The sequence below is a fragment of the Pristis pectinata genome, chromosome 1, assembly GCF_009764475.1.
Source record: "Pristis pectinata isolate sPriPec2 chromosome 1, sPriPec2.1.pri, whole genome shotgun sequence".
Lineage (NCBI taxonomy): Eukaryota > Metazoa > Chordata > Chondrichthyes > Rhinopristiformes > Pristidae > Pristis > Pristis pectinata.
The window spans coordinates 16,108,839-16,124,282 of record NC_067405.1 but is presented as its reverse complement, the minus strand read 5'-3'; the positions used below and the strand labels follow the sequence as shown (position 1 = coordinate 16,124,282).

The window sequence follows — 15,444 nt, the reverse complement described above, 5'->3', positions numbered from 1 at the left end:
CTGTCTCCTTCCTTGTGTGAATAAAACTGTTGCATTTACTGGATTAGATATTCAAGATTAGATCAAAAAGTGGCGAGGAAAATTGGTAATCTCAGGGAAAATGTGTTAATTCCTCCCAAGATGCAGTCCAGCAAACATCAGGAGATTACACTAACTGTCCTATTTCTGCACAAAAACAGTAAATGCTGGAAACACTCAGCAGATTAGGCAGCATCTGTGGACCAAGAAATGGAGTTAACATTTTAGGTGCAAGACCTGCTGGGTATGTCCATTGTTTTCTGTTTTTATTTCCGATTTCCAGCATCTACAATTTATTTGATTTTTATTCACTGTTTTTGCATAATTTCCCTTAAGTTCTTCACCCATCTCCTGTGGCATTTTCAAAGAGGACAGTGTCATCTTCCTCTGGATTTATTCCTTAAATATGTTGATATTTATATTTTGAGAATTTATTGCAGTTGAGCTGGGGAATAACACATCTTTGGTCTCTGAGTTCATACAGAGTACAACCAAACGCATGCTGTACATTTTCAACTAGCAGTCATATCATTGGATAGAGAGAGAGAGAGAGAGATGAAACTGTCTGTTAAGAGTATGCACTGAGAGGACTCTTGGCCTGACATGGTTGTTTGTTAACCATCCGGTGCAGTAGTAGGCAGCACCGATCAACTCACAGAAGGGGTAACTCAACACTAACAACAGGGCGGTGCCTCCTGAGTGCATAGAAGCTTCTTGGCGGATGTTGGGTGAGTGAAGTGTGAGCTCTCAGTTTATGGCATGGTACGGTCTTTGGAATTTATTGCATTGAGTGATCATTAGAGTCGTGTGGTCGCGCGGAGAGAATGGATAGGAAACACATGGATACTTTGTGAATTGTAGCAACTTTATGAAACCAGCGGTAGCTAATTCCGTCAGTGTGGGACTGTTACTTCCTTTCCATCAAACCATCATTGCTATTATTAATCTTTAAATAGGAATGCATGTATTAATATACTTTCAGCTGATTTCAGTAGGCTGCTTTAGCGAAAAAGCAAATGTATAATATGCCAAAACTTCTTAATTGCAGCTTGAGAGACAATTTTAAAGTATAATGTTTTAACGGCGGTATTTTTCCTCGAATTGGAAGATGCTGTCCCGGGTCGGACGTGCAGTTCGTCCCAGGGGCTGACCGCTCTGTGTTCGGTAATTGTTGGACTCGCTGCCGCTAGGTTACCAACGCTGGGTTGTACTGAATAGTCGGTGGGTCCGCGTGTGCGGTTGTGTAAACTGATACTGTTAGTCTTGTTTGCAAATGTTTACAACAAAAATTTTTTTTTTATTGCGTATTTAAGACGATCAAAATAATGTCTCAAGACACCACACCAAAGTTATCACACACACAAACTGACATCTAGCCATTGTAAAGAGACACCAGGGCAGATGACCGAAAGCTTAACCAAAGAGCTAGGCTTCAAAGAAGCTCTTAAAGCTCCAGCGGTTTGCGAGCTCAGCAGCCGAAGCCACAATTGTTGACAAGCGCGCAATTAAATTCAAGGGGATAGCGGGTAGAATTAGGGCGATCCGTTTATCTTTCAGGGTTATAGGGCAAGAGGAGTTCGCAAAGTTAGCGAGGGGCTAAATCTCGGAGGCAATTTTATTTCACGTTGGAAAGTGAGAGACACCTTGGGAGAGAAACACAAACATAATTTGGGATTACACCCTCCTCACTCAGGAGTTACGGGAATGTATGGATGGAAGTGGCCCTACCGCACTTTGGTTATACCAACCACTCTGAGCCAACACAGCAAGTCCAATCACGTTTTTGCTTTAAGACTTGTGCATGTGGTCTATGTATCCGTGACTGACTTTGGCATCAGCACTCTCTACCAATTCAGGTTTACTTTTAAGTACTGTGTTTTTTTAAAACTTTAATTGCAATGTTTAATATAGTGTGAAAGGAAGTGTTGGCTCTCGTGAACGGTAAGGGCTATTATCCAAGCCCATCCCTGTTTGTCACATCTCATGTCAGTGTGACTCACCCAACACCTATATATAAGTTTCACATTGCAGGTCTTAGTTGTGGTAAAAATTCCACTGCAGTATGTAACACAACCTGCACCTGAACGGTAATTGTGGTACTGTATATGATGTCAATATGGTTGGCTTTCAAAACAGCAGCACACTTTCCTGGTTTTGCATCTACTTATTGAAAAGATGTTGATTTGTTTCATGTTTATAAGGGTGAAAAAATAAACCTGCAGATGCTGGAAATCTGGAATAAAAACAGAAAATGCTGGAAACACTCAGCAGGTCAGACAGCATCTGTGGATAGAGAAACAGTTAGCGTTTCAAGTCCAAGACCCTTCGTCACGTTTTCTGTTTATTAAAAGGAGGGACTTTGATTTGTTATAACAGCAAGCCAGTGCTTTCTAGTATAACTAGTTATCTCTGGGAACTGTACTACGTAAGATATCTTTATTAGTCGCATGTACATCGAAACACACAGTGAAATGCATCTTTTGTGTAGGGTGTTCTGGGGGCAGCCCGCAAGTGTTGCCACGCTTCCAGCACCAACATAACATGCCCACAACTTCCTAACCTGTACGTCTTTGGAATATGGGAGGAAACCGGAGCAAACCCACGCAGTCACAGGGAGGACGTACAAACTCCTTACAGACAGTGGCCGGAATTGAACCCAGGTCACTGGCGCTGTAATAGCGTTACACTAACTGTGCATAAATTGAAGCCACATCAGAAAAGGATACAGGGACAGATGATCAAAGGTTTGGTTATAGAGGAAGATTTTAAGCTGAATCATAAAACGGAATCAGGGAAGGAATTTCCAGAGCCTTGTTTGCTAAAGACTTGACTATAAGCATTGGAGCAATTAAAATTGGGGATGCACTTGAAAAACCATAACCTGCAGGGTTAGAGCCCAAGTGCTGGGAAGTGGAATGAACCCAACATCTCTTTGTGACCAATGCTGTTACAATGGGTCATATTGCTTTCTCTAGTGCTATAAACTTCTGTTTATTCTACCAAACGAGAATTGGAGGAGCACAGGTGCCTCACAGGGTTGTGGGGCTAGAGGATGTTACAGAGGCAGGGAGGGGTGAGATTGTGGAGGGTTGTGTAAACAAGGATGAGAATTTTAAACTCCAGGCAGTTTGCTTAACTTGAAGACACAAGGGACTGCAGATGCTGGAATCCGGAGCAAAACAAACTACTAGAGGAACTCAGTGGGTCAGGCAGCATCTGTGGAGGGAAAGGGATTGTTGACGTTTTAGGTCGAGACCGTGCAGCAGTCCTGATGTAGGGTTTCAACCCAAAACGTCAACAGTTCCTTTCCCTCCACAGATGCGGCTCAACCCACTGAGTACCTCCAGCAGTTTAAATTGAAGACACTGGTTAACTAGGAGCCAATCTAGAACTGCAAGCATATCTAGATTGGTTCCTGATGTTAGAATGTGGGGAACTGACTTTAATTTTGCAGTGAATAAGTAGAATGGGAGAATTTGGCCTTGAATCTGATGATTCAAGGCAGTTGGAGAATTGCAAAGAGCTCCACTGGCAGGTGATGAATTGAGGCAGAGTCAGATGATGTTATGTTGCTGGAAATAGGCAGTCCTGGCACAAATATTTCCAAACAGATAAATGTGAGATTTTGGTAAGACAAACCAGGGCAGGACTTGCAGCGTGAATGGTAGGGGAGTGTTGTAGAACAGAGAGACCAAAAGGTGCAGGTACATAGTTCCTTGAAAGTGGTGACAGGGCAGTGAAGAAGGCATTTGGCACGCTTGCCTTCATCAGTCAGAATATTGAGTACAGGAGTTGGGACGTCATGTTACACTTGTACAAGATGTTGGTAAGGCCTCACTTGCTGTACTCTGTACAGTTCTGGTCACCGTGCTATAGGAAGAATGTTCCCTGAAGCATCGGTGGCTGAGGGGTGACCTTGTAGACATTTATAAAATCATGAGGAGCATAGATGAGGTGAATAGCCAAGGTCTATTCCCCAGGTTAGGGGAGTCCTAAGCTAAAGGGCATAGGTTTAAAGTGAGAGAAAAAATTTAAAATGAACCAGAGGGGCAACTTTTTCACACAGAGGGTGGTCACCATCCTTGGTGCGAAAAAGCTGTCAGAGGAAATGTTGCAGGTTGGTACAATTATGACCTTTAAAAGGAATTTGGACAGTTGCATGGATAGGAAAGGTTTAGAGAGATGTAGGCCAAACAGAGGCAAATGGGACTAGCTCAGTTAGGCAACTTGGTCGCTTTGGGCTGAAGGGCTAGTTTTCCTTGCTGTATAGCTCTACAACTATTTGGTCGAGAGCTCATCTGCATCAAATATCACACTAAAATTGCAAACAATCTGGTTCAGTTTCAGACAATTATCAAGGAGATAGATCGAATCAGTAGCCGTGGGAAGAGTTCGTGACAGGGTCTGAGATGATGGTTTTGCACTTGACAATTAATTGATGGAAATTTCTGGTTGCCAAACAGTTTAAGGAGAGTGGGAGAGATGTGTTGTTGAGGCAGAGCTGCATGGATCAATGTGCAGCCCCACTGAGTCAGTGTGCATAGATAAATTGACAGTATGTTTTAAGAAGATGTGTGGGGCAATGTATAGATAAATAAGAAGATGCAACGATGACTGTTGAATGAGTGACTGAACTTGGCCATCTCACTAAAGGCAGAGAGGATGGTGCATAGTTGAGGCTATCTCATTTCCCTCAGGGAAGGGAGGTTGTTTCCTGAGCCATCCCAAACCCCACTTCCCTGACTTGCCCCCGTCTCACTCCATCCCTTCCCATAATATCTGCCGCTTAGAAGTAGAGAGAATTCAAGCGGTGATCACTGTAGTATGAGGGTAACGTGATATTAGAGTGCTTTGCTAAATTTACTGGAAAATTTCCAGGCGGGTTAATTTACTGAAGGAATGACATGCACTGCCTTGGTCACCACAACATATTTATAATTTAAAGGTCGACTTTGAGTTTATTGTCATATGCATGAATACGTGTGTGCACAGGTGTAATGAAAAACTTGTTTGCAGCAACATCATAGACACAGCATCAGATCAGCAGCATTCACAAGAAAAAACATAAACTAAACATGTTACACAATTTTTACAAGAAAACACAATTAGAACAAAAAAAAAGTTTGTAATATCTTTACAACTTTCTGCCTCCAGCTTTTATATACTTGTGTCCCTACTTTTTTTATTTTTTATTTGCAATCATTTTGATTCTTACTGCTTTTGGTATTTCATGTGCTTTATCTGCTGATAGCAGTCAATTAATAATTGAAAGGTTTGATTGGGATCTAAGGTTTCTTTTGACTTACAATGCTGTATTAATGTGTTTCTATTGATTTGCATACCTGTTCTGAATACAGGAGAGTGGACTGACGTATTCAGCATCAACAAGGTGAACCCACCTGCTTTTTCATGCAAATCCATCACTTGACCCTGTGCAGTGCTCAACAGAGTAACAATGCTAATTTACTCCATCAGGGTTTTTAGTGGAAAGAAAGAATCTTTTGAAAACTGACTGCTCCATTGACTCTTGTTTCTGCGTTCGGTGATAATGGATTTAAAGCTAATTGTGGGATTTGAGTTAAGACGAGGCTGATTCTTAGTTCTGATGGAAGTTCGCCGATGTGAAATACTAACTCTGTTTCCATTTCCACATGCTGTCTGATCTTCTGAGTGCTTCTAGCATTTTTGTTTTTATTTCATATTTCCAGTATCTATTGTTATGACTTTTTCTAAAAATCTTTTTCTAGAAAAAGTTAACCCTGGCCACGCCATATCACAGATTATTCCCTTTGTCCTACTCTATCCCTCCCATTCCCACTCTCTCTGAAACTTAAAACTAACTTATTTTCTGTCTTTCCCAGATCTGTCAAATGATCTTTGACCTGAAATGTTAACTCTTGTTTCTCTTTCCACAGATGTTGCTTGACTTGCTGAATATCTCCAGTATTTTCTACTTCTATTTCAGATTTGTGACATCTGCAGTTCTGATTTTCATGAAAATAGTTTAACTGGTCTTCATACCAATGCCGTATATAAGTGAATTTTTTTTGTCTCTTAAAATTTTGGAAAATTTATGAGGAGGCCATTCAGTCTATCATATCTATGCCTGTCGGAAAATAATTATCCAGCATAATCCCACTTTCAAACGGTACTTATGTAACCCTTCAGATCTCAGTTCTTTGAACAAGCATCCAAGTACTTTTTAAGTATGTTGAGGGGTCCCGCCTCTTCAGCTCTCTCGGGCAATAAGTTCCAGATCCCTACCATCCTCTGAGTGAAAATTCTTCACCTCATCTCCCGCTAATCCTTATAATAATTATTTTAAGTCAATGGCTCCTGGTTTTTGACTGCTTCACTAAAGAGAATGGGTCCTTTCGGTTTACTCCTTGATGGTCTTCTCCCTTAAAGTCTGTAGCCAACCTTGTACAGCACGGTAGTGTAGCGGTTAGTGTAACACTATTACAGTGCCAGCGACCTGGGTTCAATTCCAGCCACTGTTTGTAAGGAGTTTGTACATTCTCCCCGTGACTGCATGGGTTTCCTCCGGGTGCTCTGGTTTCCTCCCACATTCCAAAGATGTATGGGCTAGGAAGTTGTGGGCATGCTATGTTGGCACTGGGGGAAGCGTGGTGACACTTGCGGGCTGCCCCCAGAACACTCTACACAAAAGATGCATTTCACTGTGTGTTTCAATGTACATGTGACTAATAAAGATATCTTATGGGCACAGTTACTGATCTTGAGTTATAACAGGAACCTTACAGGTGATTAAGAAAAATATAAAAGTGAAATTGTGACTATTTCAATTAGTCCTTTCACACTTAAAGATCCTTATTAAACCTTTGAGGACAATGAGCATGTTCTGTGTTAATACAGGATTCACATATTGGAGTGTTTATTATTTCCTCCACCTGTGGCTGCCAGGTGCTTCAAACTTTCCTTTTTTCTGTTCACAATATCACAAGAGATCATTTACAGAAATAAAGAGACATTGAACAGATGGGAATAACTATTTGTCTTCTAGTTGTTCCTGGCAATATTTGCCAGATCCGCATGGGATTATATTACGCAAACAGATAGGTACACATGCCACCTCAGGTCCTTAATGCTCTGCTTTCTTTGAGGCCACCATTGTGTTGACATGATCGTGGGTGTTGTCTCCATGGTAAGAGTAGTTTGTGTTCCAACAGGGCATAAGCTGCAGTGTATATTATTCATTTCTTTATGCTGACGAGCACTTCAGAAACGATCCATGTTTCTACTTGTGTGTCCCTCCTTCTCCCTTCCCTCCTGGTGTACAGTCAATATGTACAACAAGCTGCTGCACAAAATTAAATAATTTGTGTGTAATGCCATGGCAAATGAACTCTATAATAAAGAACAAACTAGTATTTAGTCATTCATGACCCTGCATTACTTTACAGCTAAATTAAGAACTTTTTGAAGTATAGTCATTGTGCCTATCATCAATCCGATCTATACTTGTACGATATGGCAGATGGTCCTTTGTAAAGGACAGAGAGCATTGGCGGGGCATTTGCTTCTCCCCAGCAGTTTGTGCTGGTGTAAACATTCGAAAATCAGGTTGACAAGTTACAGTTGAACTAAGGATGTTGGTCAATAATTGTGAATTAAAAAGGGAAAGAATGACAATGAACAGCCATGTTCTGTTTCCTGTTAATTTTCTTGCCAGAATAGAGACCTCTTTTAACATTATTTCATGGAGTGACCTGTGAGGACTTCACTGCACATAACATGGGATGTGATTTGGGGAAGGGAAATTAGACCTGCTTCCGAATTTCCTTGCACATTGCTTTTCATGCATTCAAGCCTGGGAATGAGATTATTCATCCCCTAGTTGGCATTCAAGATGGTTGGATTCTCTGATTTTCTACCCCATTTCTTCGAAGCTGGGCTCCAATATGTGAATCCTGTATTAACATGGAACATGCTCATTGTCCTCAAAGGTTTAATAAGGATCTTTAAGTGTGAAAGGGCTAATTGAAATATTGACAATTTCACTTTTATACCTTTCTTAATCACCTGTAATGTTTCTTGGTATAGCTCAAGATCAGTAACTGTGCCCATGAGATAAGAAATTCTAGTACCAGGAGCATGGACAGCTGATCAGCCAGTGGTAGGCACTGAAAATCAGAGAAATTCAAGGGGCCAGAACTGAGAGAGTACACAGATCTTGCAGGCTGTGGGTCTGGTGGAGATTATAGCCAGGGCTTGAGGGCCTGAATTATTGGGAGAGGCTGGGCAGGCTAGGACTTTATTCTTGGGGTGTGGAAGACTGAGGGGTGATCTTATAGAGGTGTTTAAAATCATGAGACTCGTAGATAGGGTGAATACACAGTCTTTCTCCCATGCAAAGGGAATCAAAAACTAGAGGGCATAGTTCAGAGGGCAAAGATTTAAAAGGTACCTGAGGGGCAACTTCACACAGAGGGTGGTGTGTATATGGAACGAGCTGCCAGAGGAAGTGGTTGATGCAGGTACAATAGCAATATTTAAAAGCCATTTGGACAGGTGCATGGATAGGAAAGGTTTAGAGGGTTATGGTAAGTGGGGCTAACTTAGATGGGTATCTTTGTCGGCATGGACGGATTGGGCTGAAGGGCCTTTTTCTGTGCTGTATTAATGACTCTGAGAATCACTGCACATCAGCGAGTGGCTGGGTAATGCTTGAATAGGATGTGATGTGAGGTAGGAAACAGGTAGAAAACAGACTGACTCCAATTTGCAATCGTTGCCAGCTGGGACTCTGATCAGGAGACTTTGAGAAGAGTTGAGACTGCTGGGTTGTCAAGTGCAGAAGTAAAAGAAACATGAATGAATAAAATAGAAGAATGTTAAGGGGGGTGGTGGGGTAGTTGAAACTGAGTTCGGGACAGTGGGTTTTGTCTTTGAAAGTAGCAGGACGAGTTGAGAACGTTGTCAAATCAGTGCATGGGATGCAAGGTCTTACTAATAAGAGAGTACAGCACAAATGCAAGCATGTTATTGTTAAACCTCAGAATCAGATTATAACTGACATATGTTGTGAAATTTGTTGTTTTACTGCAGCAGTACAGTGCAAAACAAAAAATTACTTTGAGTTGCCAAAAAATAAATAGTGCAAAAGAGGAACCTATTGAGAGCAAATCAGTTACTTTATAAAGGAGTATTGTTACGGACTCAGTGAAAGTCCCTTTAAGATAGAGAGTGTGTGTGGGGCGTGCTTACGTCAATAGAAGATAAAGGACGTAATGACGTTGTTGAAGAAGTTAGAAGAAGAGAGAGAGAAGGGAGAGAGACACCAGCCTGCTTGTTTTCTCTATCGATGGATGAGAAACAATAACTGTGTTTGCCACTGAAATCCATGTATGGAAGTTGGAAGTAATCCGGTGGAGTTCACCTTGTTGCTGACCTGTAGAAGGAAACAGGTATTTGTGTGTGGACGACCACGGTTCGGATGCTTTTCGGGGTGAGGAAGTCACTACCGAGTAAACACTGAAGTGTCGTTTGGGTTCCATCGTGGAACATTTGGATTTCGTATGTACTCTCTCTCTATGTTTTTCTACATCTACATCTTATCTTCAGACAACGGTGGTTGTTGAAGAAGCCCTTGCTCATGTTTCACCATATGGCTTGCGGAACTGAACTTTAAGAACCATTCAGGAACTGGGAGTTTTGGACTTCGTCACACACACACACGAAGAGTTTAGTTTTGGGGTTAACGTTCGAGGTTTAACATTTTTGAATTCTAACATACTAACATTTTTACTTTTATTTTACGTATTATCATAAGTAGTGATTAATGAAATAGTTTTTAACACTAAATCATGCTCAGTGTGTTTCTTTTGTTGCTGGTTTGTGACAGTATTCTGTTGAGTTCTCAACATCAATCTTTTGGAAGGCTTTGTTGTGGCTGTGAAACGGACTTAGTTATTACCAGTGTTGAGTTCTGTTATAAGATTAGAGAAGCAGGTGATGTTCTTCTTGGAACAAAAAAAGCCTCAAAGGAGATTTATTATCAAATTTTGATAAAGTCGATGAAAGGGGAACTGTTTCCAGTGGCAGACAATGTGGTCACTCCGTGGCACAGATTTATAGTTATTGGCCAACAACCTAGAAATGACATTTCCTTTGCACAGTGAGCTGTGAATTTTTTTAATGTGTTGCCTGAAAATAGCTATCCAGAGAGAAATTAATAAATACCTCGATTGGGGGGGGGGGGAATACAAAGCATGGGAATAAGATTATTTGATTAGCTCCACCAGAGACAGCACACGGTAAACCGAATGGCCTTTTCTGTTATGTGTCATCCTCAGTTCTTTGTTCTCGTGGGATGTTGATGTCTATTTCTTATCGTTATACTACTTGTCCATCCCCAATTGCCCTTTAGAAGGTAGTGTTGAATTGCCTTCTTGAACCAAAGTCAAACTTGCTGGTGCACTTAAGAGCACAGTTACAAGTCAATCCCACTGTTGAGATCTGGAGCAGGCAAGATAAAGATTCCTTACTGGACATTATTGAACTAGATTCTCTGAACAGTCCTATTGCAAAAAGAATCGTAGAATGATGCATCATCAAAGGTGACTATTCAGTCCTTCATGTAGATGCTTTTAGGTCAACATTAGTGGTACCAGCATTTTTTAATTTCAGATTTACTTAATTAACCAAATTTCAATTCCTTTGCTATGGGGCATTTGAATTCATGTCTTTAGTCATTAGTCCAGGCCTCTGAATTACTAGTCTGCCAACATAACTACAGTACATTGAGAATTACAGTGAGAATATAAGGCTGGAATACTGGTGTTTGAAGTTGGTAAGTTCTAGAACATGGAGGGCAAGATGTGAAAGGTTGGGTATGTGGCAGTTTAAAAGGATTGGCAGCAGACATTCCCACTCTTGGCTCATCGCCACCTCCATCATGCCTGGGATGCCAGACTCTATCCTAACACAGATCTCACCGAAATGGCCAGAAGGCTATCTTGACTTTCTACTGCTTGATGGGTAACGTGAATTTGGCACCATTTGCCAGCTTCGAAATCAATCCAAAGTCTGTTCATCTAAACACAGCTCCTAAACCAGAGTGGTTAGGGGTGGGCTGTAAGGGGAGAGTGGCAGGCACCAGATTTTTACAGATGAGTTCTGCAAAATGCTGCAGATGTGAATGCTGTTAATCGACACGGATTGGCAAATCCAATGTTGAGGGCTGAAAAATAATCCCCAGTGTCATGTTGCTGAAAATAGTTTGCTTGTAGAATGTGTAAAATGTAAATAGGAGACTCGAGAGACTGCAGGTGCTGGAATCTGGAGCAACAAACAGCGTACTGGAGGAACTCAGCGGGTCAAGCAACATCTGTTAGAGGAAAGGAATTGTCGACGTTTCGGGTCAAACCCCTTCATCGGGACAGATGAAGGACATTCCGATGCAGGGTTTTGACCCAAGATGTCAAAAATTTCTTCCGCCACCACCTCCCCTCCCCTGACAGTTGCTACTCGACCCACTGAATTCCTCCTGCAGACTGTTTGTTATAAAATGTTGATCTGCTTTGATTAATAACTGCAACAAAAAACATTGGAACTTACGAATTATCACAGACTTGGCCTTTTGGTTGGGAATGTGACGGTGGGAATGCATCTGTTCCTGCGATTAATGGTTCAAGAGATTCCTGCAGGTCGAACAAAATCATGGGTGCAGGATTTTCTGTTTCAGTATTAGAGTACTCACACTGCAATCATTTATCACTTCTTTTGCCATTTCTGCTGTACTGAGATTTTTGAACTGGTTGCTTTTCCTCCAATCTAAATATCACTTTTTTTTTAAATGATGGAAAGATTGATATTTCTGTAGTGTCTTTTATGACCTCAGCATGTCCACAGTGACACTTATGCAACAACCGTATTGTCATGACATTTAAAAATGCTACAGATAATTTGTTCACAGCAAGCTTCTGTAAGCAGCAATGTAACAATGGTCAAATAATCTGTTCTATTGATTTTTTTTATTAAGAGATGAATACTGCCCAGGATACTGGGGATAATTGCCCAGTTCTCAAAAAAAAAGTGGCAACTGCCCTTCCTGATTGAAATGTGAATGGCCACTAACCCCTGTTCAGTTTCTGACAGCACCCTAAAGATCATTCTCAGAGTTGAATTGGTTAGTGTACATTCACATTTGGAATATTTATCTCTATTGACACTAAATCTAGGAACAGGCGAAGGTTGTTTAACTTTTTGAGCCTGCTCTGCCATTCTTTGACCCAACACCAGAAATTTTCCTCGTATCCCAGTTTGGGTAAAATTTATCTAAAATACATTAAAATTATTCTGGTCGCCTCATTATAGAAAGGATGTGGAAGCTTTCGAGAGGGTGCAGAGGAGATTTACCAGGATGCTGCCTGGATTGGAGAGCATGGCTTATGAGGATAGGCTGAGTGAGCTAGGGCTTTTCTCTTTGGAGAGAAGGAGGATGAGAGGTGACTTGATAGAGGTGTACAAGGTGATAAGAGGCATAGATCGAGAAGACAGTCAGAGACATTCCCAGTGTGACAATGGCTAACACAAGGGGACATAATTTTAAGGTAATTGGAGGAAGGTATAAGGGGATGTCAGGGGTAAGTTTTTTTTACACAGAGAGTGGTGGGCGCGTGGAATGCACTGCCTGCAGAGGTTGTGGGGGCAGATATGTTAGGGACATTTAAGAGACTCTTAGATAGCCCCAGATTTTTCTATCATTCATGTGTCTATGTGGGAGGGAAGGGTTAGATAGATCTTAGAGCAGGATAAAATTTCAGTACAACATTGTGGGCCGAAGGGCCTGTACTGTGCTGTAGTGTTCTATGTTCTATTTAAAATTATTGATTTAACCAGTTTTGACTGCAGTGTGCAAAGTGAGTTCTGGACTTTTACCTCCATCTGTTTGTAGAAGTGTTTCCTAACTTTACCTCTTAAAGTTGGCAGCTCAGCTCTGACTCTGTGGGGACTGTAAATAAGAACATCGGACATGAACCTGCATTTGTTTTAGAATTTATCTCTGTAACCAGTGAGAGTGCAATATCATGGTAGTTAAGTTATAGGACAAGTGTCCAAAAGCCTGGACTGTTAGTTTTGTTGTCTGGGCTGTTAACCTGGACTGCTGATCCTGAGATGAGTTCATGTTCTGCCATAGTACCTGGGGAGTTTAAATTCAGCTAATTAAGTCTGGAATAAGGAGCTAGCATCAGTAATAGTAATCATGAGATTGTCACCACAATTCATGTCGGTCGTGGAAGAAATTTGCCATCCTTGTCTGGTCTGGCCTAATTGTGACCTTAGACCCACCAGTGAGGTTGACCCTTATTGGCCCCTACTTGGTATTGGTATTTATTATTGTCACTTGTACCGAGGTACAGTGAAAAAAGCTTGTCTTACAAACCGATTGTACAGGTCAATTCATTACACAGTGCAGTTATATTGAGTTAGTACAGAGTGTATTGAGGTAGTACAGGTAAAAACAATAATAGTACGGAGTAAAGTGTCACAGCTACAGAGAAAGTGCAGTGCGATAAGGTGCAAGGTCACAACAAGGTAGATCGTGAGGACATAGTCCATCTCATTGTACAAAGGAACCGTTCAATAGTCTTATCACAGTGGGGTAGAAGCTGTCCTTAAGCCTGGTGGTACGTGCCCTCAGGCTCTTGTATCTTCTACCCGAAGGAAGAGGAGAGAAGAGAGAATGTCCTAGGTGGGTGGGGTCTTTGATTATGCTGGCTGCTTCACCAAGACAATGAGAGGTAAAGACAGAGTCCAAGGAGGGGAGGCTGGTGACCCTGGCATTATCAGCTATACCTGCATTCTGTGAATGAATTATAAAATGCTGGAGTAAGAGTTCAACACCATTTTGTACAGCTAAAGTACAGGAAGGTTTAAGACGGTTAATTTAGTTGCTCAGAATTGTAGGTGTGCTGGATATAGGTGCTGCTAGAAAGTGCTTCCCTCTGTTTATCTTGTTTAAATTGGTCATGAACCTGCACATATCTATCAAATCTCAAAAATGCAGTTTCTTTTTAATAGTATCATTGTTTTTCAGAAAGCTGACATTATCTGTTACAAATAAGAACAGGAGTCGGGTAATGGTGTTTGCAGGATTTGCAGCTACGGTTCCCTCCTTGCGATGTAGTGTTATCCCTTAAAAGTACAGTAAGAGTTGGAGGGATGTTACCGCAAGCTGATCTCATCTATCTCTGAGCTGAATGAATTGAAAATATATTCATCTTTTCCCCATTAAAGTCAAAAGTCAAGTAATAAAACATGGGTGTAAAGCATTCCGGAAGCTGGAAAGAAAATACTAGGACAATATCTTGAATTAAACACTGTATCTAAAAGATAAAGGTATCTTCCAAATTATGAAGATGGTAGACATTATTTGGGATTGTCCAGCACAGTTTTAATATAGAATCAAATTCCATCACTGTTAAGTTTTATAATGAGATTCATTTCTGTTGAATTGATTTTTTTTTCCTCCTTTTTAAAATATGCTTAAAATCAGTAACTTTCCTCTGCTTTTAAGTAATTTTCCTAATTTTTAATGAATTTTACCATTTAAGATAAATTTTACCATTGAATCTGAACAGTGTACTTATGTTCTCTTCATATGGTAAGCATCTATCATTGCAAGTGAAAGAGCTGGTCAAGTAGGCAAACAGCCTCCTTTTGACTCATTTTCTAATCAAATTCATGTTGCAGGTTCAAAGAGAGAGGTCAGTGGTGGGGAAGGGATGGGAGATGTTGGGCAGTATTAAAAGTTAGATGTTAGGTCCTTTCAAAAGGCTTCTCTCTGTACCTGTTAATATTAACAATGATATTTTAAATTTTGCCTAAGAAACCATTAGCTGTCAGAATGTAGAAAGTTTGTCTTTAAAATATTTTATTGAGATTGCAAAGAAAAAATCTTGGCACAAGATTGAAGTGAAATACAAAATTCATCAGCTCTGAGTTTGGTCCTGAATTTTTTCAAACATTCACATTGAAGACTTGTGAATTATTTTGATGCTTTATGCAACCTGATGTTAAAAATTAATAACTTTCTGCTTTATTTCTAGATCATTCTCTGGTGCTCATCCAGAGCATTCCAACTGACATAGCAGTTCTGCGTTCTATGGAAGCCAACATGATTGTTCCATTTTTGACATTCATAAGTGAATAGTCTGGTTGCGACAGGAACGTTATGTATAAGGGATTTGGCCAACCCGTATGGAGACAGCTCTCCCAGACAAAAGCAGCTCCAGTGGAACGGTATAAGCACGGTTGTTGCATCTACAAAGGACATATTTATCTCTATGGTGGTCGAAGGCAAAGTGGGCTGAAGGATTTTTGGAGATACAGTATTGGTAAGATGTGTGTTTATTAGATATTTAATTTTACTTTATAGTTATTCGACATATTTATTCATTC

At 40.7% G+C, this 15,444-nt stretch overlaps 1 protein-coding gene across 3 annotated transcripts in view; it reads left to right on the top strand.

Annotated features, from left to right (window-relative positions):
- The first annotated feature begins 724 nt into the window (after window positions 1–724).
- si:dkey-3d4.3 (uncharacterized) overlaps window positions 725–15,444 on the top strand; it is a 55,067-nt gene continuing 40,347 nt past the window's right edge. Inside the window, exons 1-2 of one of the 3 annotated variants that reach the window (XM_052010911.1) lie at window positions 725–746; window positions 15,093–15,380. In XM_052010911.1, coding sequence (XP_051866871.1) covers window positions 15,218–15,380 — 163 coding nt within the window. In that variant the 5' untranslated portion in view covers window positions 725–746; window positions 15,093–15,217. The other 2 variants (XM_052010894.1, XM_052010903.1) reach the window with 2 other exon arrangements.